The sequence below is a fragment of the Ciconia boyciana genome, chromosome 8 (genome assembly GCF_034638445.1).
Source record: "Ciconia boyciana chromosome 8, ASM3463844v1, whole genome shotgun sequence".
NCBI lineage: Eukaryota > Metazoa > Chordata > Aves > Ciconiiformes > Ciconiidae > Ciconia > Ciconia boyciana.
In genome coordinates, this window is record NC_132941.1 from 67,586,986 (window position 1) to 67,608,781 (window position 21,796).

Below are 21,796 nucleotides of genomic sequence, written 5' to 3' on the forward strand. Positions count from 1 at the left end.
ATGAGCCAGCAGTGTGCCCAGGTGGCCAAGAAGGCCAACAGCATCCTGGCTTGTATCAAAAATAGTGTGGCCAGCAGGACTAGGGCAGTGATCGTGCCCCTGTACTCGGCACTGGTGAGGCCGCACCTTGAATACTGTGTTCAGTTTTGGGCCCCCCACTACAAGAGAGACATTGAGGGGCTGGAGCGTGTCCAGAGAAGGGCAACGGAGCTGGGGAAGGGTCTAGAGCAGAAGTCTTATGAGGAGCAGCTGAGGGAACTGGGGTTGTTTAGCCCGGAGAAAAGGAGGCTGAGGGGAGACCTTATGGCTCTCTACAACTACCTGAAAGGAGGCTGGAGAGAGGTGGGGGTCGGTCTCTTCTCCCAGGTGACAAGTGATAGGACAAGAGGAAATGGCCTCAAGTTGCACCAAGGGAGGTTTAGACTGGATATTAGGAAATTTTACTTCACCGAAAGGGTTATCAAGCATTGGAACAGGCTGCCCAGGGAAGTGGTGGAGTCCCCATCCCTGGAGGTATTTAAAAGACGTTTGGATGAGGTGCTTAGGGACATGGTGTAGTGGTGGTCTTGGTAGTGTTAGGTTTATGGTTGGACTCGATGCTCTTAAAGGTCTTTTCCAACCTATACGATTCTGTGATTCTGTGAAGATCCTGCAGTTTATGAAGCATCAGAAACATTACAAATATATACAAGGACCTGTATAGAATTCAGCAGTAGACTTCTTCCTATTCTCTCCCTGTTCTCCTACCTACTCCTGTCCACACAGTCCATTGAAATTAAGTAACTGTCTTGCTTGTATGAATGTTAATAAACAGAAATAAAACTAATCTGAAAACTTTAGGTGAGCAAGGAAAAAAAACCCTATAGGGAACCTATGGTGATTCCTGAAGCAGAAAGCAATATATTGGTCTTGTCTAATTATGTTAGGTAGTTAATGGCAACGGCTTACTGTGACTTACCGTGATACACTTAAAATGTTTGTACCCAAACTTTGTACCTCTTAGTGCATGACTCAGCTATAGGCCAGCCACTTCTTCTTGATGTCCTTTGGCAGAATCCCAGACACAGGTAGGACTAGTGTCTCCTGATACAAAAATCAAGATGTGGAAGCTCTACACATATTGACTCAGAAAGAAGCACTCCTGAAATGTAGATAATAGCCAAAATGGCACCACAATAATATAAAGGTCTCAAATTATTCCATTTATTATTCATCCTCATGAAATACATGTGTTAAGGGCCTGGCTGTATTATCCCCAAATTTAATTAAAAATTACTGACTGCTACATAATGAAAAGTGGTCACATGGTTTGTAATATAAAAGTGAATATAAAAATCTACTAATTATGTCATAGTAAAATGACCAGGAAAATACAGAAACAAACAAACAATAAAGACCAAGTTAAAATCACCCATTTTAATTAATTTGGAAAGGAACTGAAAGGAATTCAATCAAATAATTTATAAAAAAAAGAAGTGTAGAGTTGGGGGATGGTCACAGTTTACTTAGCTAAGCTTTCTGACTTTTCTTAAATTGTAACCCAATATACTGTGGTACTCAAATCTGGAAATGAAGATGTTCTGGTTTCAGCTGAGATAGAGTTAATTTTCTTTATAGTGGCTGGTAGGGGGCTATGTTTTGGATTTGTGCTGAAAACAGTGTTGATAATACAGAGATGTTTTAGTTGTTGCTGCACTGGTCAAGGACTTTTCAGCTTCCCATGCTCTGCCAGGTGCACAAGAAGTTGGGAGGGGACACAGTCAGGATAGTTGATCCAAACTGGCCGAAGGGCTATTCCATACCATATGATGTCATGCTCAGTATATAAAGCTGGGGAAGAAGAAGGAAGGGGGGGACATTCGGAGTGATGGCGTTTGTCTTCCCAAGTCCCCATTAGGCGTGATGGAGCCCTGCTTTCCTGGAGATGGCTGAACACCTGCCTGCCCATGGAGAGTAGTGAATGAATTCCTTGCTTTGCTTTGCTTGCGTGCGCGGCTTTTGCTTTACTTATTAAACTGTCTTTATCTCAACCCTCGAGTTTTCTCCCTTTTACTCTTCTGATTCTCTTCCCCATCCCACCAGGGGGGAGTGAGCAAGCGGCTGTGTGGTGCTTAGTTACCGGCTGGGGCTAAACCATGACAAAGAAATAGGTATTCATCCCCCCAGTTGTTACCCAACAACAGTTATGACCTCCTGACAACTTATAGATAGAAACAAAATATTCCTGGTTTGCTTTTTGGCTAATCACTGACAGCTTCTGCTAAAGGGTCTTGGTGTACTCTTTGCTGGCACTATAGTCACCTCTATTTGTACAAATAAAGAGATGATGGTAGTTATATTAACCAACATAATTAAAACTTTTAAAATAGAAAGTCTCCTGTAAATGGTCAAAAGAAAGTGCATTAGGGAGGTTACTTCACACTCCAGTTGCCTTTTACAGGAATTCTTTCACTTTCCTTGAATACATGAGGTACTGGATAACGTGCCTGATTCCAGTCCTCCGACAGGCAAGGCGAGTCTAATGAGAATGAGAAACAGTACAGACCTAATACTCTCGAATGAGAATAGTACAGACCTCAAGTGACCCATTGGTTTGCTCCATATGCACTTTTTTATTATAATTACTTCCTGACACTTTTGTGCTCTGGTTTGCAGATTGAAACAACTCATTTCATGCGTTGCAAGTTTATCCTTCTCAAAGGACTTTTCTGTAGTGTGGTTTTTTAACATGTAAGAGAGAACAAAAATGGTTTTCTATAACATTTTCTCATCTGTTGCTCCTCTCCTTCTGCTCTACACTAAGTATCTCGGGAGCTTAAGGCCAACTGCACTATCCGTACTGCAGATGCTGTCCCATCTCATGATGTACCCTGGAACTCACGTATGACTCTAAGGAGACTAGACGTGTACATTCCATTTATCCCCAAGGTGCATACTAACATAAAGCCATGAATGCACATAAAGAAGAGCAACAAAGGGGAGAAACAAAATTTCTAGGCAGCAAGGAGATTTAGACAAACTGGAAGTATTATCTATAGGCACTATGCATCTTATTCTTTTTGTTTAGAAATTGAGCATGAACACATAACTTGTATTAAATTCATTCCCATTCCTATTCTCTGAATAAGAGTTTAAATCAATCTATTTGAATTTACATTTGTATTATATGTTCCTAGAAAGCACTCATAACCAAATCACTGGAGCAGTAAATCTACTGAGGAGTGGAAGTAAGTATTTTAAGGAGAGTAGGAGACAGCAGATGATAAAGAAATATCCGATGACACAATGCATCTGTTGTCTGTGCTGTCATTACTTTCTGCAAAAAAAATAATGGCTTAACACATCTGTTCTCCATCTCTGCTTCTGATGAAAATCTAGTGCTTACTGAGCAGCATAAGAATGTAACTAGGTCAGATCAAAGGTCTAGCCAGTTAGCTTTCCTTTGACAGAGATGAGCAGCAGAAGGCTAAAGAACAGTTTAGAACAGGGTATTGTGGTATTTCCTCAGTAAGGAATCCCCTAAGCTTCCAACAGCTCATTATCAGCAACCTTGAGTATCTGGCCCTGTTACAGTATCTGTGTTTTTAATAATCTTAGACATGCTTTCTGTCATGAATTTGCCTTATTTGACTCTTTGAACACATGCAGACTTTTGTTATCTATATTATATTGTGCCAGGGAGTTTCAGACTTTAAATAAATATTGCATGAAAAAGAACCTCACAAAAAGTACCGCAAAAAATATTTTAAATTAAAAAATGTAACTTTACAAGCCAAACTCAGGCAGGAATTAGCTGTGTGTGGTTTTCACTAAGCTCTGGCATTTGTTTGAGAAGAATTCTCATGACGTTGAAATTAAGAATCTTCTCCCATCTGAACCACCATATGGAAATGCTTGTAATAAAAAGTCTAGAATTACTGAAATACTGTGTTTCTCTCTAGGCAGCTCTGCAGACCAAATGATGCACTGTAACGTAACGTAAAAAAGAGACAAGAAAGCCAATGGCATCCTGGCTTGTATGAAAAATAGTGTGGCCAGCAGGACTAGGGCAGTGATCGTGCCCCTGTACTGGGCACTGGTGAGGCCGCACCTCGAATGCTGTGTTCAGTGTCGGGCCCTCACTACAAGAGAGACATGGAGGGGCTGGAGCGTGTCCAGAGAAGGGCAACGGAGCTGGGGAAGGGTCTGGAGCACAAGGCTGATGGGGAGCGGCTGAGGGACCTGGGGTTGTTCAGCCTGGAGAAAAGGAGGCTGAGGGGAGACCTCATCGCTCTCTACAGCTGCCTGAAAGGAGGCTGGAGAGAGGTGGGGTCGGTCTCTTCTCCCAAGTAACAAGCCATAGGATGAGAGGAAATGGCCTCAAGTTGTGCCAGGGGAGGTTTAGACTGGATATTAGGAAATTTTACTTCACTGAAAGGGTTATCAAGCATTGGAACAGGCTGCCCAGGGAAGTGGTTGAGTCGCCATCCCTGGAAGTATTTAAAAGACGTTTGGATGAGGTACTTAGGGACATGGTGTAGTGGTGGTCTTGGTAGTGTTAGGTTTATGGTTGGACTCGATGCTCTTAAAGGTCTTTTCCAACCTATACGATTCTGTGATTCTGTGATCCTGTGATTAGTGACATACTCAATTTATATCACGTAAATGATAGCAGAATAGGATATCTCATGTTGAATGTTAGACAACTGCTCTAAGGTGATCATTATGCCAAAATATGAATACATTAACATTTGATAATTTCTAGTATCTTTTAACATATAGTATCTACAGTTATCTGAAATTAACTCTTTTAAACATACTACTTTAGAAAAGCAAAACCTGACAAATTAAGCACTGTATAACTATAGCAGAATATTTAATTCTACCAGAGAAATAACATACCAAGATTTGCTATGAAACATCTTTAAACCATTAAGTATACAGTAAGCATGCCATTTAATTTTCAAAGAGGTATGTGCACATGGCTAGCATTACAGGGCTGTACCATTTCCTATTATACACCTCTTCACATTGTTGCTTCTCTACATGCTTTGCTGGGATGAGTTTGCAAAGAGGCAGCTCCACGCCATACTACCGTAAGCTAGGACGCTAAGAAAAAGCACACGCTTTCAAATACCACGCCTCTGGAGACTGATGCAGTATCCAGAGCTGCCGGGAAACCCAAAGCACGAGTGAACCTGCCATCCTTTAGGAGACACGCTGCAAGACGGAGGACGACTAAGGCCCCAGGACAGAAAGCTCAGGACAAACCACCCTGCTCCCTCCCCAGCTCTGAAAGGAAGCACCTTCGCCAGTACTTTCGCTGCAGCTACGGTAAAGGGCTCGTCCTCGGCTTTGTCTCGACCTGAGACAAATCGCAGGATTTTGTGGGACAAGTCCTCAACCCAGCGGAATCGACGGCAACATTAATACTGGCTGGTACAATCTGACTGTGAGCTTATTTCATCGTCAACCTTTCCATAACGAAAAAAAGAAGAAACAGAAATTGAGTCTCCGGGGCTTCCTGATGATGCTGACGACTAGTACGTGGCACCACGTCCGTCCCAGCTAAGAGAGAGAAAGCCGGCTGCCCGGCGGGAAGGCCACCGTCTCGGCGGGGCCCCACCGCCCCGCCGGGCGACGCCGCCGCCGCTCACGCTCCTCCCCGCAGGGTCCCCACAGCAGAGACCTCCCCGGCTTCCCGGCAGGCGCCTCGGGCGACTCGAAGCCCTTCCGCCGAGAGCCGCGGAGCGCGGCGCGGAACGAGCAGAGCGCGGCGAAGGGGGGCCCGGCCCCGCCCGCCCAGGCCGGCACCCCGCCGGACGCCCCCAGCCCGGCGGCGGCCGCAGAGGCCGGCCGCGCATGCGCCTCGCCTCCCCGCTCGTTCGGAGGGGTGGCGGGCCGCGTTTCTTAGCGACGAGGCGACGCCATGTGCGCGGCCCGGGGGCTGCTGCTGGCCCTGCTGCTGGCGCGGCTGGCCGCCTGTAGCCCCGGCGCCCCGCCCAGAGCCGCCGCCGCGGAGCTCGCCGCAGGGGCCACGCATCGGGCCGCTCCCCGAAGCGAGGAAGCGGCCTCGCGCCGAGCCCCCGCTGCCCGCGCGGTCCGGGCCGGCGCCCAGATCGCCGCCGCCGGGCCCCGCCGCGGCGGTCCTGCGCCTCCGCTCCGCCGCCGCGCCCCGCGGGCAGCCCGCGCCGCGCCCCGCCGCCCCGCCGGCGGCGGCTTCCCCGCCCGCCACTTGCCCCCCGGCGCCTGCGGCCTGCGCGGCGCCGCCGACTCGTCCCGCCTCTCCGGCGGCAGCAGGTGGGCAGGGGACGGGCTCCCGCCGCCGCGGGCGCTGCCGCGCGTGGGCCAAGGCGGGCCGGGAGACCGGGACCGGGCGCCCAGCGGGAGCGGCGGTTCCGCCGCGTTGGTGCCGCTGTGGTGTTTCCCGCCCTCTCGGGCACGGGGGACAGCCTAGTTCTGAGCCCAGGGCTTCCAAGGCTTCCCGTGGCCAAGATTTTCATGGCCTAGGTAGAGCAGGGCTTGGTTGCTCTGTGATGAGGCTACTGGTGGTGGGAACTAGGAAGTCTTATCTTAGGAAAAAAGAACTCTGATATACAGTTGGGAGACAGCAAAGCAGTTATAAACTGTGAGACGCCGTCAGTGAGGAAGACAGTTGCAGCTATTTGGAGAGTAAAATCTGTGGGTGAACCCTGTCTTTGCAGGTTGCAGTTGTGAGGAGGACCGAGGGGAGCTGTAATACAGGGACACTGAATTTCTTTACCACTTTTTGTTCCAGGGAATTTCAGAGTGATTTCTAAATATACAAATAGAGAATATCCACAAAGTTACTACAATGACGAGAGAGGCTTTCTGTAATTAAGTATCAATGCAGATTGTACAATAACTGATGTAAGCTGATGAAAAGTAATACTGTGTTCTGTTGCTGGCATCTAGTCATGCAGGATATGAAATTATGCCTCATTGAGTAATGTAGAATATGAAATTATATAGCCTCTTTAACTGTTTGCTGGGGGGAGGGGGGCTTGTCTTTGCAGGTCTGTGAATCAAGTGTGTGTGGAAAAATCACTCGTGTTCAGAAGTAACACCCCTTATCCTACTGATACCGTGGCTGTCCCTGGTGGACATGAGCTGCTTTTCTGTGTGCAGCTGGATGACTGTAAGTAACCTTTCTAACACATTTAATTAATAAATTGCTTCTGCTTAGATAATCTTTTTTTAAATTTACATGTTATAATTGTTACTAAGTATTTGGGCTGTTATAGTTCCAGAGAGACCATAGTGAATCAGAGTCCCATCACCAAAGACAAACAAAAAGATCATTGCACTCAGTTTAAGGGTAGGGTCTCTGGCTAAACACCAATCAGCCTTTATCAATTGCTTCTGTATCTGAGATACCTTACTTAGTTTGCTGCACTTAGAGCAGCAAATAAGAGTTAATGTTTGAAATATACCACTATTATCCTTTTCAGAAAGTGATTTCTTATCATATCTTGGATTCTTTATTTCATATGCTTATTTTCATACTTTCTTCTATGATTTTTCTCTATGTAATGATTTTTCTCTATGTAATGATTCTCTATAAAATGATTTTTCTCTAGTAATCATATACCCTCGTAGAGTATGCCATTAACACTTTTTTATCTTTCTGCTTTCCACATTGTACTTCATTTGACTGATTCGATGTCCAGCTCTCTGGCATTCATTGCAATTCACTAGGGTCTCACATTCGAACACTTACTGTTTTCCCTTTTGAGTCTTTTGCCTGGGAGTTTTGACCCACAGTCCCATCTACTTCTGACCTAAATCATAGGGCATTTTAGGCTGGGAGGGGCTCAGGACGTTAACTGGTCCAACAACTAGTCAAAACAGGGTTAGCTTCCTATTATCTAGTCCTGCTTTCAGCTCTTCACAGATGTTGCCTGAATGTTTTGCATACAGGGAAGAGCAAAGAAACAATGAGAGCCTCATAGTATGATAGGTAGTAGTGCTAGAACTTCACCCATTCCAATTTTCAGTAGGTCTCAGAGTAAAGGTGAATTTTGATGAGGGTTTAACCACAGCTGGAAGTGCCATCAGGCTCCTGGGTATTCCAGCCTGTAACTTGGAAGTAGGTAGATTTTATCCTTTTCCCACGCCACCCATAGTATAATAAAAATAGAATTAGAAGGATTCTGAATTTGTCATCTCATCCAGAGGAAGGATCATCTGTGTCCAGATTGACGACACCAGATTTTTCTGTCCATTTAATATTTGAGCCCCATGTCTTATCACACGATTAGGCCCACTGAACAAGTACTAGACATTTGATTGCACATGTATGTTAGGTGTAGCACAGCTGGGAACAACAGAATTCACTGCTTACATGGCCTTTTTGTTTTCTGTGCTTGTTGTTGGAAGAACACCTGGGAAAAACTTTATTTGGGATCACCTGAAGGTTGATAAAGTTTTCTGGTAGAAACAGCCTTCTCCCCTTTGGCCTTCCCCAAGGAAATATAGAAACACATATGTTCTCATCAACTGATTGTGGAAGAAGCCTTTCCAGGATGGATGGTGACATGAGCTCCCACTGCCAGAAATATAATCAAGCCTGCTCCAGAGGGCCTCCTGGAAAAGGGCAAGGGGGAACAGGCTCTGAACCTAATGAGTTATCGTGGCCAGTAACAAAGAGATTGTGATGCACAAGTTGACTTCACCTCATTGAAACCCTTGCTAGCAGATACCAGAGCAGTGTTCAAGTTTTACTAATACTTCTTTGTGATACTTCTAAAAGATGCCGTTTTTTTCTTCCTCTGCTTGTCAGTAATGGCTCTTTCCATGTCCTCATTCTTTCTTGAGTGCAGTACTCTATTTCAGCTGTCTTTCCTCAGGCATAAAATATCCTTTGCTTCACCCAGTCATCTTTCTTGCCTATTTTTCTGACTATTGCCATCCTTCAATTGCTTTATTTTTCTACTTTTTCACACTGTTGTTCTCCATTTGACAGCTGTTCACAACTCTGGCATTCCTCTAACCTTGATAGCTCATGACACCCAATCTTCTCTTTCTTTTGTGCCCTCTGTGGCCCTTTCTTCCTTTTGCAATTTTTTTCCAGTACCGCCTTTTCACTGTCTTGTGCTAAGGGTGGAGTTTCACATATGTCTTAAACTGATTTTAGACTGTATTGATACTAAATGGAGAAGTGTGACTGCTCACCTCATCCCTAATAGTTCCTTCTGTCTAATGATCATGTAGCTGGCTGAGTCAAGCGGTCTTGCTGATCCAACTGACAATTAACTCATTAAGAGGAAGAGATCAGATCTCAGAGACAGTTGGAAATACTGGATATTTTCAAAATACTTAAAGTACTTTTAAAAGCATTCCTGTTTCACATATTAGCTCCTCAAGATAACAACTTTGTCTTTAGTCTTTGCAGGTGTTAGGAGAATATTGCTGCTATTTCCACTTCTAAATCGGTGGAAGAACTAATATAAGTGCATTTTAAAGTTACAAGAGTCATTATCCACAAGCCTGGCTCCTGGTTTGTTTCTTTTTTTTTAAAGTTTGTCTGGTTTCAGACAAATTAAATTGTCTGAAATTATTTTTTGCCTTTTTCTACGAGATGAAATAGCCTTTAGTAGCTAATGTGCTTTCTTGAGCAAACTACACTATGAACAAGTTAGATATGTCTTTTCTCTGAAAACTTAAGCAGTTTGAATATGTTAAGTTTTGCTGCAGAAGGCCTTTTCTTCCAGTTTTTAGGTATATTTTGCCTTATGTAATGTTGTTCATCTGCATTAGCAAGTATTCAGCTTTGATGATAGAAGAGCACATAAAGAACTGCATTCCAAAGAAAAGAAATGGTTGTGAGTAGCACAACTACCAGTGTTTTCTTTTTCAGTCTAATGATTATATCCTCAAGTGAATAATAAGAAAGCTGCTCTGTGCACCTATTTTTGTGAACTTGTAGGAGCTTAATACTCCTTCGGCCTTTATCTCCTTAAAAGATTTAGTTGACTGCTTGACTAATGCTGTATTCGGATATAAAAAAGCCTTTATTTCTGCTTGCTGCTCTGTACATCTGGGGATCCTCCCTGCCCTCGAACAGCAGAATTACATTGAGAGCTCAAGTTCTTTTTTTTTCTACCCCCACCCCAGACTACCAAAATTCTTTTTGATACTACTGTAATCGAGGATACTGCCACTCACTCCTGTTGTTGGTATGATCTGTAGTCCTCGAACCTTGTAATACATTTTATTTGGATGTATTAAAAAGTCTATTGTTTGAACAAGTCCATTAGTATGAGTCTAAATAGTATGTCCTTAATAGTTTGCCATTTTATGACTTAGTGTTTTAGCAGTAATAATTAAATATGTTATAACAATGTAACCATACTAAATACCACTGGGTCAGGAGAGCATCACTGTGGGATACCAATAGAAAGTCTGAGTTTTTTAGGGTGCCTATTCCCTATTCATACTTACTTTGAGTTTTACCAACCTTAGTTATTTTTAATCCATTTAATGTTGCTTTTAGTAAACTCACATATTGGTAGTGTTTTGTCATTAAAGTGTCATGTGTGTCTAACTTGGGGATCTTACAGAAATGAGAGCACATATTAAGGTAGTTGTCTTAAGCAGTTTTCATCCTTTTTGGAGAGTCACATTTGTGTTCTGACGCCTGTTTCCCATGAAACAGTACATATTAGTACTCATGATATTATCCTGTTCATAGCTCATATTAGCCTGTTAGCAGTGTTACTATGGATTAATTAATATAAGGCACTATCTAGCTTATAATTACTGAAGTTGTTCCTTTTAAAAATATTGGCACAATAATTACTTTTTCTTAGATCTATCTTTTCTAGTAATTTGATATTGGCAGATTTTTTTTTTCTCTTTTCAACCTTTAGCAAAGCTGAACTATTTCCAACAGCCACAGGATATCAAAGAATCTGATTTTTTGAAATTCTTAGAGAAGTATGGCAGACACTCTTTCTTAGCACCGTCACAAGTCCAGCCATCATTCTCTGCCTTTTACCGGGTGAGTTGAAAGAAAACAGCAATCAGTTTGCAGATAGATACACTTTTACTAAAGCAGTCTGTAATGAGATCTAATGAGAACAGATTGAAAGATTCGTATTTTTCTACCTATAATCCATATTATCTCTCAGTTCTTTTAATTCCTTATTGTATAAAAAGTTTCTGATTGGTTTTCTTGTATTTAAAAGTTTGGGTGACCCTTTAGACAAAACTGGGTGTACAGTAAGGAGAAGTATAAATTTGCCTCTGTACCCTGACGATGTCATCACCTTGCACTTGGCCTTAGTATTCCACAGTCACTTTGTCTGTGATTTCTCCAAATTGTCTTTTCAGGCTGGTGATCCAATCCTAATCTACTTTGATTCATCATCTGTACTGAGCACCCTTAGACAGCCAGTAAAAATGGGAGCCAGTGGACTTTGTGTTGATGGAAATCCTGCTGGTTAGTAAAGGGGGAAGAATTTCTTAGGGTTGTTTGCTTCTGTTTTATCTGTTGTCATGTCTTAACTCAGGCTTCCTGGACAGTAAAAGCACAAGCTGTACTCGGATTTTTGCCAACTTGAGCAAGAGCTGCATTACTGACCCTGCCCTAGATGCTGCCTCCTACTACCGTGACTTCACTGTGCTAAAGGTGCTTGTAATATTTCTTCATTTTGCTCAACATCTTATTTGCTTGACTTTCCGTTGCCTTCCATTGCAACTTCAGCTAACTGGAAAACTAAAGGTCATCTGGTATGCCATCCCTGATCTCCTGATTGTTAAGGCCTTCTTGCTGGAAATCCTGTTAAAAATGTCATGACTGGTGATAATCCCTCAATTCAAACTACTTACCAGTGAATTTCAGTTATTAGCAAATTCTTAATGCGTTTAACAGGTACTTCATTGATACTTCATAGCTTTAATGGTTTAACTACAACTCTCTCGCATTTTAAACAGACTGTTTATCAAAGTATTTCTATCTGTTCCATCAACTTGATCAACCAAGCAATGCATGTTCTTAGTAAAGAATGAGGATTTGTTTTACACAATACATTATCTCTAAAATCATACTGAAGGCCAGTTATCAATATTAGCTTTATTTACAATCATAGATTGAATTCCATATCAATTTCTCCATTATTTATCCTGACAATAATTTCAAAATAACCGATTTAGTGTTCTGGGTTCATCATGCTGGTCTTACTGAACGTTAACATGAAAATAGCTCTTCTCGCCTTCTCTGGTGTTCCAGGATAAAACGGCAGTGTAAATATTAACACCTTATTAAGGCTAATGACTCAGTTTACCCTTATATTGGAAATCTGAATCTACATAACTGTAGTAGAGAGTCTTCTATTGATCAAATTTAACTCATGTTTGCAGGGCTTTCTTTGTCACTGTGGCCAAAATTTAATTTTTCCTTAAATGGAAACTGAAGTAAATACTTGATTCCAGAAGGGGGAGCTCCAGGAATAGATCAAAGATGCTGATATTTTAAAGTATCTGCACTCTGCAGGTCATTAGCAGGGCCAAGAATAAAATTTGTCTTCTGATGTTCTAAAAATGCTTTCTGTGGATTATGTCTGTGATTTCTAGATCACCAATTGATTACAAGTTTTACACATCTGGAATAAACAAAGTAATTTTTGTCAATATAATATGTAGGCTCTATTTAGTGATGGTTTCATGACTTTAGGCACTTGCAAACCCAGAAAATCGGTTGGCTTTTTGGTGTTGTATGTTGGTTTGTTTGTTTTCCCCAGGTCCCAGTTAATGACACCATTCTGCAGTCCATGAAGGTCAGTCTCTATTGCCAATGAAAATTAATTTCTGCTTCTGAAATAAAACGTATCTGGAATCTTGGGCATTTATAGTAATACCCATGGGTTGGGTACTTGGGATAATGGCAATGTTCTGTGTTTGAGACAAGATTTTTTGGACAAAAGTGTGACATAATAGAAAAAAAAATAGGAATATAAGGAAAGGTGTCCTTTTAAATGAATGAGCATAGATAGGGCTGGAGTCAGGGAAGTAGCTTGTTTTCTTAGAAAAAATTGGGCATCTGGAGCAGGGTGATGTGTCCACACATCACAGCTACAGCAGGACGGTAAATCTAACTTGGATGGAAAAGCAGTGGAAAAGAGTAAGAAAGGCACACTCCTTTTAAACAATTGCTAATTGTTAATATGCTTACTGTCTCCAGGTAAAGGTCACTGCAGTCGCACCACCTGGAGCTCCCCACATGAAAGACAACGCATGTAACAATGTTGTTTCTGAGGTATCTGAATCTTCTTTCCTTTGGGCAGCTCAACACTAGCTTAAAGTCATTGCCCTGTTACCTGACTCTGCCTCTGATTCTTCTCTGAACTGGACTTTCAGGTGATCTATGAGATAGAATTCAGTGGCACACATGGGATTCAGAGTGTTTCTGTCCGGTTCAAAGTGAGCAACATCTCTGGGACCTCAGGATCCTCTCTGCAGCAGCACTTCACTTTGCACTTCTGGGTCAGTGCCCCCATCCTCCCTGGGCTCTTACCAAGTTCGTAGTCTGTAGTTTGTGACCCAGTTTTGTACAGATGAGATGTGAAAAGATTAGAGCAGTGTCACTGTGTTATGGTAGTACCAGAACCCTGGGACACAGCTGGTGGTTGAAGGAAGGAGGGGACACTGCTCTGGACTCAAGTAAATCATGTTAGTAGAAAAATTCAGGTTCAGTGCAAGCATGCATTCTTGCACTGCACAAGTTTGAAGGGGCTGATTATTTTTATCTGACTATTTTTTGCTGTTGTTTTGATTTGGTTTGGGTTTTTTTTTGGTGGGGGGAGAAGGGGAGAGGATGAGATCAGGGTCACCAGCATGGTCTTGTGAAGGAAAGGATTGGAGCTGGTGCTGTATCTGAGATGTTCAGTGTTTGTGAACAAAGTTGCTAAATTTATTCCACATACTTATTTAACTTTGTGCGTGCAGCAGCAAAAGGAGTTATTTTGGAGGGGGTGGAAATCTGGGAAATGCTAATGTGTGTTGAAGTTCATATAAACCTTGTCCCATAGAGGCAATGTAAAGTGGGATAAGTGGTGACCTCAGGTTGATAAGTGTGCAGTGCAACCTTGCTGAAGTTATCCCCAGAGGCTCTCCCCGTAAAACAATTTATCAGTGGAATCTGCCACTCAGAATCAGGGTCAAGGCAGGCTTTGCTCTGCAGATCATCTGTAGAATTGTCCAGACTGATATTGTCACTTCCTTAGAGACAAATGCTGAGCAATAGGAATTCATTGTCTCAGGAACTGTCCTGGTAGCATCCACATTTCAGGGTACTGACATTTAGTTTTTTACCTCCTGGAATGCAGATAACTTGCCAGGTAAGAAAGAGGGTTTGGAAACAAATAATGGAGGTTTTAGTAGTGCATAGTATTCAGTCATTCAAAAAATGGGTTACGTTTACATTTTCGAGAATGTGAATTTGATCTTCAGGTGAATGGATCTCATTGGTGCTAATGTTTTCCTCTTCCTTTCTTTCTTCCCTTTGCCTCTTTGTAGACCAGGACTCTTTCTCATACATTGCCTAGAAGTGGAAACCCTGGCTATGTCACTGGAGCACCACTGTTGATTGCAAACAGTGGTGCCATGCAGCATGTATCCTTTTTCTGCTATCGAGTTTTATGTATCGCTGGGTTTATTGACTTCTGGTACTCTACTGTCTGGACTTGAGATTCTACCTTTACCTGTGAGGGCATACCTCAGTATTACACTGCAGCCATCAGCAGGCCTTTTGGTCACGACTGAATTGTAGTCCTGTGATAGGGATAAGGAGGAATGTGGGGTGAGAGGATTGTTAAATACAAGTTGGGTGTCCTATGTTGTCTGTTTATGCTTTTGTTTGGCTTCTTGACATGCAGTCTGACAGATGAGCGTTTTACGAAGCGAAGGTGATGGAAGTTGCTCACAGTTCCTCAGACACACAGTACAATTTGGAAGAAATATGAGGACAGGCTGCAAGCTCAGGTAACGACACACTCGGCAGTCACCCTTCTTGACACATTTGGAAGGTGTGGACTCACTTAGCACGTTTTTCCATACTCTGTCACACACTGCTGTGGAGTCTAGGTCCTTCCCCGAGCTCACCAATGGGTCTCTATCGATCTTTCATATACTCCTAAGAGGACTTGAATATCAGAGAGATGGTGGACCTCTAGAACAATCTGAACATTGTGAAGGTCTTCTAGGACATTTTGAGGCTGTAGTCTGGCAACATGTCTTGGGCAAGAGTAGAGTTTGTATTTGAGGAGTGAATTATAATGGAACCTTAAAAAGTGATTGTTTTGATGATTTGCATCATTCTTTTGTTGGTGACAGGGCAGGTATATGACCACTGATGTGATAAGATGGCTAAAGAGCTGTCAGTTTTCCTTATTATGCGTTACCCTGCCATGTTCTTCTCCTCCCTTCTCATTGCAGAGAGGATTGAAACTGCATCCATTTAATACCAATACTTCTGTAATGATTCTGTTGACTCATTACAAGAGCGGAAGAAATACTCTTTATGAAGGAAAGATGTTGATAGTGTTTTTTTTCTGTCCTGGAAATCACTTTGTCAAATCTGTTATTTTCTCATTTCCAGCCTATCCCCAATACTGGAAGAAAGTAACTGTAGTTACATCCAGCAGAAGTTATACAAGGCTCTTCAGGGGATGAACAGAGCAGGGGACCTTGCTATAACTGGCAGTGCTCGTTCAACCCAGGCAGAAGAGTGGACAACCATTCTGATTCAGCACTGCAGTGTGCAGGTAATATGAATGCAAAAAGCCCAGCTGTGAATATTTTTCCTTTCATATCTCTGTATTGCCTTGGGGAAGCGTGGGCATGGGAAAAAAAGAACCAGCTTGTTCATCTGGGCTTACTTTCATTGTGTGATGATCCACTGACTCTCAGGGGTCTTAATGCTTGTAAGCAGTCATTCTTATTATGGTTCATATTATTAGGATATTTACTAAACAAAAAAAAACCCTAACAGATTTAATATCTCTTGAATCCTGTTCCTGCTATTTGAATGGGCAAAAAGAGTTTAATACTGAATCCAGTGCTGGATTACCTAGTTTTCTGACAGCCTTCTAGAACTAATACTACCTGGTTACTTCCTATGAATTTGATGCTTTTATTATTACCATCCTTTCTGATTTTCCAGTTTCTACGGATATTTATATATTAGCTAATAAGGGTAAAAGTTTGCAATACAAATACTCATGGAGGAGGGAAATTCTATTTTAATAATTATTAATCTGTCAGGAGATGGCCTAATAGAATGCAAAATCCAAGTGGTAGAGCTGAGACAAATTCTGTTTGGAAATGAGATGACAACAAGATGGATATAGCTGTAAACTGGGTGGTTGACCTGACCAAAAGTTATGGGGTTAGTGCTGAAGTGACTGATTCAGGTTCTGTGAGCTATGCTATCCAAAATATTAGACTTTGACCATAATGGTCCTTTTTCACCTTTAAAATACTATGTTAAGATGTTTGAGGTATATTTTATTTTCAGGCTGTGAATTGCACTTCCTGTTGCATGGTTCCTGTGACCCTGGAGATACAGATATTGTGGACTAAGGTGGGCCTCCTGTCCAACCCACAAGCTCAAATACTGGGTGCACGGTACTTTTATCAGTGTCACCCCCTGAAGGTAAGGAATTTAAAACCCCTCCCTCACATACAGAGGTAATTAAATGGGATTCACGGGTTATTTAAGAACCAGGGAATCGAATGGTCTTGATATTACTGAATTGAGACTTACTGAACGTTATCAGTGGTCTGGCTGCAATGGCAAGAGTTTGTATTTAACAGCTTCATAGAGAAAGGTGGTTTTATGGTCTTATCAGTATTGTCCTCAATCAGTTGTACAACTGGAAAAGGTACCTTCTTTCCAACCCCAACCCACCTTCCGCCCCTTAAGGGCTCAAACTTTAAACTTTTAATTATGCTCAGTATAAAGCTGTAGTTACAAACATTCAATAACTACATGTTTATCTAGTTGTCTCTTAAAGCCTTGATATGGAATTTCAGTTGATTTATATTTCACAGACTCCATAGCATGCTGATAAACTGTGAAGAAGGTATTTCTGTTCCTCTAGGGGTTCTGAAATCACCAACAGGTAGCTGAGGAAGAGGCTAATGCTGATGGCAGCAGATCCGAAGAATTAGGGGGAAAGGTTGTAGGCCAGAAAGCAGGTTTCTAAGAGAACATTACATGACGGGAACATTCAAGGTCAGGTTGGATGGAGTTCTGAGCAACCTGATCTAGTTGAAGATGTCCCTGCTCATTGCAGAGGGGTTGGACTAGATGACCTTTAAAGGTCCCTTCCAACGCAAACTATTCTGTGATTCTGCGATGTCAGCAGGAAGGTAGAGCTAACAGGTCCGCAAAGGAGAATGAATAGCCTTTTTCAAGCGTGTGTCAGTGGATCCCATTGTGGTGCAAGGCTGGATTCCTGACGTCACTAAGTCTTTTGGACAGCACATATATTTCAAGGCTTATACTTCTCTGCAAGGGCTTTAGGGGGAGCAGCTGACACCTGCCCATGGCGTTCTCATGGCAGTGAGGTATGACAAGGCAAGTATCTGTCTGACCTGTTACTACTCTTTGAACTTCAGACTCAGTCTAAATGAGATTTTTACATCTTCTGTTTGGATGTGTCTCATGGTACCTCTTCGTCCTTCCTTCTTGCAACATATATGAAAAGAACATGATAGGAAAATGTTCACCTTGTAAAACACATGTTGCCCTGAGGCAAACTGACACCCCAGCCCCACCAAGATATTTCTAAATCTGAGCTGTTACATGGCTCCATTAACAAAACTTCTGTCTGAGGAGGGAGACTTGCATTCTTAGTAAAAGTGCGGGGTACATATCCCTCAGTGAGGATTAGCCAATCAAGAACTATAAGGTTCAGATTTCATCTGCTTGAGCAGCCGATGCTAATTACTTTAGAGCTGTAAGGTATATTGCAAAGCAAATGATAAGAAAGCAAGTTTCTGGCAGCAAGAAAAAAACACACCATTAAAATCAGTACTGACTTCATCAGTGGCAATCCACAAATTAGGGTTGTTAGTAAAGACATTTTAGCAAAGGTACCAGTTGATACCATACCCAGCGGTTAAGAATTGCAGCCATTTGTAAGCGTACCAGTGAGAAGCGTACCACAATGCGTGCTGTATATTGCTTTATTTTTAAATTATGTCACTTCCCCGTTTTAGCCCTCAGATTCTCTATCTGAGTACTATCCATTCTTTAGAGAAAACCTTTTCCTTTAGACCACACTGTGTCACTGGAGAGTTGCCTTAGTGACTGACCAGAAAACACAGAACCCGGGAAAGACACCCCATTTTCTACACCCATCCACAATATCTGGTCACAGTTGTATTTGGACTTCCTGAAAATACAAGACAGTTTTAAATGATGTAGAACTATACAGGGCATGCTGGAAGTTGCTTGTGGCTGCCTTCTCCCAGCTGTTGAGGAGGGGTTTTCTATGGGGTTTTTTTCCCCACTAATCTCTCTGATTTTAAGGTAGATTTTGAAGGTCCAGACACAAAGCCAGAATAATTTTGAGGCTTCTTGTTGACTAAGGTGACTGTGCCTACTGTGTGTTTACTCATTGATAGGAGAACTTGCATCCTTCAGGAGTGAAGGGGAAATTCTAATTGTAACTGTTCAGCAGTGGTAATTTGTGACCGAGGAATGATCTGGCACAGAGGACAAGAAGGCCCAACTGTAAGAAGGGGTTATACTGGCTGGAAGCAGGAATGCCAGGGACAGGCTCCTTGCAAGGGAGTGAAGTTTCCTTTGGTGATAAGAAACAGCCTCAGCATTGTCTTGTAGCCATCCTGGAATGGGAACGCTCAGGGACCCAAGCTCAAGGGCCACCTTTGGGCAGCAGAGCTGGGCTTGGAGATGGACCCACAGCCGGGCTGAGGTGCCCCATGCTGACGCTCTCAGGACTGGTGCTGGTGCAAGTGTATATAAGGAATCTGCACATGACGCATCTTTGCAGACTCCATGTAGAACCATGTGTTGTGGTAGGACTCTGCCCAATGCATTGTTCATTACCTTTTTCTTTTATATTTAAGCACAGAAGTGTTTTTAATTTGCCTCGAGAGGTACCACAAAAATTCCCCAACAGGAGTCTCAGTATTTTTCTCTTAAGAGTCATGAATTCTGTCTTGGAGCTTTTTCGAATGCTTCCTGCACAACTTTGCTCTAGAGACAATCTTCCAAATTTTTTTCCAGGGAAGTGAATGAGGTGGCGATTTCACAGATTGGCTTAAACCAGTGTAGGTATGCTGCCTGCAAGAAGGTATGCTGCCAGTAGATTCCCTCTCTTGAGGTTAGCATGCAGAGCTGGGAAGCTGGGGCAGGGAATGAGGTTGCTCTTTTGGCAGCAGCATGGTCTTAAATCAGCCCAAGCTAGCCATGAAACTCCAAATAGCTCAAGGAGCAAGTGTATTAGTTGTCTTACAGCATTCTGTTGAAACAGAAAGGAACTGAGGCCTTAGAATTTCAGTCCCCTGCTCCATCTTTACCAACTGACCTACCAATCTGTCTCCTTTCTGAAACAATATCCTAAAATGTGAGAAATAAATTCATTGTTGTATTGGGTCCCTGCTTGTGGCAGTCCTGTCTGTTTCTGGCAGCAATCACCTGTTCAAAGGGCCAGGTGATCTTATCTTACATAAAATATATGATTTTATAAAAAGTAAAGCTAGCTTTGCTCCTGTTCTTATTACTAACTAGCTGATATGTCTTTCCTCTGAATAGAAGGCTCACTCTAGCAGAGCTTGAGTCACTGCTTCCCTTCTGGAGATCTGTAACATGTGATGCACAGTAGCTACTGATCTTTCCTGAGACCGGTACCCTCGATTTACCTTCTAAGTATCAATTTTGGGAAAAAGGAGTTACTCCACTAAAAAATATATCTGGAACACTTAACTCCTACCATACTGAAGACATCTTGCTTGCCAGTCATCTACAGTGGGTCTCCATTAGCAAATCAAGGAGAGATGTATCTTTTGTATTAAGCTTGCTAAACTCTTTGTGCTTTCCTTCTTGTTACAGTTCCTAAGCAGAAGCACAGTACCTTTGACAACTGTCGTTACCTTCACTGACATGACGAGATGGCCAGAACCTCCACGAGGCCAGCCCCAAATGCACTGGAAACTCCCATTTGACATCTTTTTCCCATTCAAGGTGGCACTGAATTTCGAAAGAAGTTATAGAGGTGATCTGGCTGGGTATTTTTTGTTGATTCTAATAATGTCTAGTATTCTCTGCTTTTGAAAAGTCAAATAGACAGGGCCTGTACTTAAAGTTTGGTAAGTGAATTGATACATTCAGAATATGATCCAGGTCATAGACTTTTCTCCTTGGGTTCTTATACTGTGCCTATGATATCTGTGTGCCTTCTGTTCTTGGATTAAGCCACATGACTAGCTTCTGTCCTGTGTCCTCTCATGCCCCTGTTCTCTGTATGCACCATCTGCGAACCTCACTGCAGTGAAACAGTAAACTTGTAAAGTTTACTGAAAAGAAACAGTAAAGTTTTCAGTGAAACAGAAAACTTGAGAGACGGAGGGATCAAGAGATGTTGCATTGATGAGGAACAAGGAGGAGGATGTTAAAATGAACGTTCCATGATCCCAGAAACCAAGAGTGCTTCCTAAACCAAGTTGTATGGAGAGAGGAGCAAAGTTCAATCCAAGCATTTTGGAGCTGCAGTCATCTTCCTGATGGAAAAGCACCTGATTTTTCATGGAACTAACTGAGCATTTAAAATACAGGAGCCCTCCCAGGCGGCCTGAATTATTATTTCATGAGTAGACATGTCTGCCAGTCACCTTTAACCTGTCCTTGTTACATGACGACCATGCCTCTGTGACAGTTTTTGACTCTTATTTTTCTATGTCTTTTCAAATACAGATATTCAATTGAAATTTTCGTGTTTTAATCACTGTTTACATTAGCAAGTGTTACACAAAGCAAAGTAATTGTAAATGTCCCATCCTCTGAAATATAATTGAATTTTATTTGTTTGTCAAGACAGCTTCCTTCCTGATCTTTTTTTTTTTTCTTGAACAAACAGGCCCAAATATGTTTTTTCCTAGATAAGAAACATTCTCTTATTGCCCCAGATAGAAACTGGACTGATAATGGTAGCCACTGAAATTCTAAGTGGCATATCAGAGAGGGTTGTGAACAGTCCTAAAGAAAAAAATAAATTATTTTGGGAAGAATTTGTAGATGTATTATGAGACTGAAGCTTACTGCAATACCTTACCTCTGGCTCAGTCTCTGGGACCAGAACGTAAGTTTATTGTTTTTGAAGTTGAAGGTGATCTTCTGATTACCTAGTCTGCCCCACCGCATCATATAGGCCACGGAAATCTGCTCAATCATTCCATGAAGTTGTTGGATGACAATATATTTTCTTTAGCAAAGGATTTATTTAATCTTATTAATTATTATTTAATCTTAATTTATCTTAAATTCCTCACATGATGGAAAAATCTGCCCCATCTAATGTCAAGTACTCCAATGGAATCAATAATGGGCAAGAAAATCAGAGAAATCTGGCCTACCTTTAACAAAATGTATTTGTTGCTTTTGTACGTATACTGTGTATAGCAACTTTGTTGCTCTTCCTCATTACAAACTTCAACAGAACAGTGTAAAATTAAACTGAAAAACTTGTAATTAGCATATCAAAGGAGATTACCTGAATAAAACAAAACCATGACCCATCTAAAACATGCAGATTACAAGGTAACTTCA

The 21,796-nt window shown here is 42.1% G+C and overlaps 1 protein-coding gene across 2 annotated transcripts; it reads left to right on the forward strand.

The window, feature by feature from the left end:
- The first annotated feature begins 5,533 nt into the window (after positions 1 to 5,533).
- Positions 5,534 to 21,765, forward strand: TCTN3 (tectonic family member 3). 2 transcript variants are annotated; one of them, XM_072871725.1, is made up of 13 exons: positions 5,535 to 6,279; positions 7,017 to 7,138; positions 10,872 to 11,002; positions 11,335 to 11,443; positions 11,514 to 11,632; positions 12,744 to 12,779; positions 13,184 to 13,258; positions 13,360 to 13,485; positions 14,518 to 14,613; positions 14,885 to 14,982; positions 15,599 to 15,764; positions 16,517 to 16,654; positions 20,084 to 21,764. In XM_072871725.1, exons 1-13 carry the CDS (start codon positions 5,909 to 5,911, stop codon positions 20,303 to 20,305), a joined length of 1,809 nt encoding a protein of 602 aa, XP_072727826.1. In that variant the 5' UTR covers positions 5,535 to 5,908; the 3' UTR covers positions 20,306 to 21,764. The 2 variants fall into 2 exon arrangements, with proteins under 2 accessions (XP_072727827.1, XP_072727826.1); XM_072871726.1 differs by lacking the exon at positions 12,744 to 12,779 and having other exon boundaries at positions 5,534 to 6,279; positions 20,084 to 21,765.
- Positions 21,766 to 21,796: the final 31 nt, after the last annotated feature.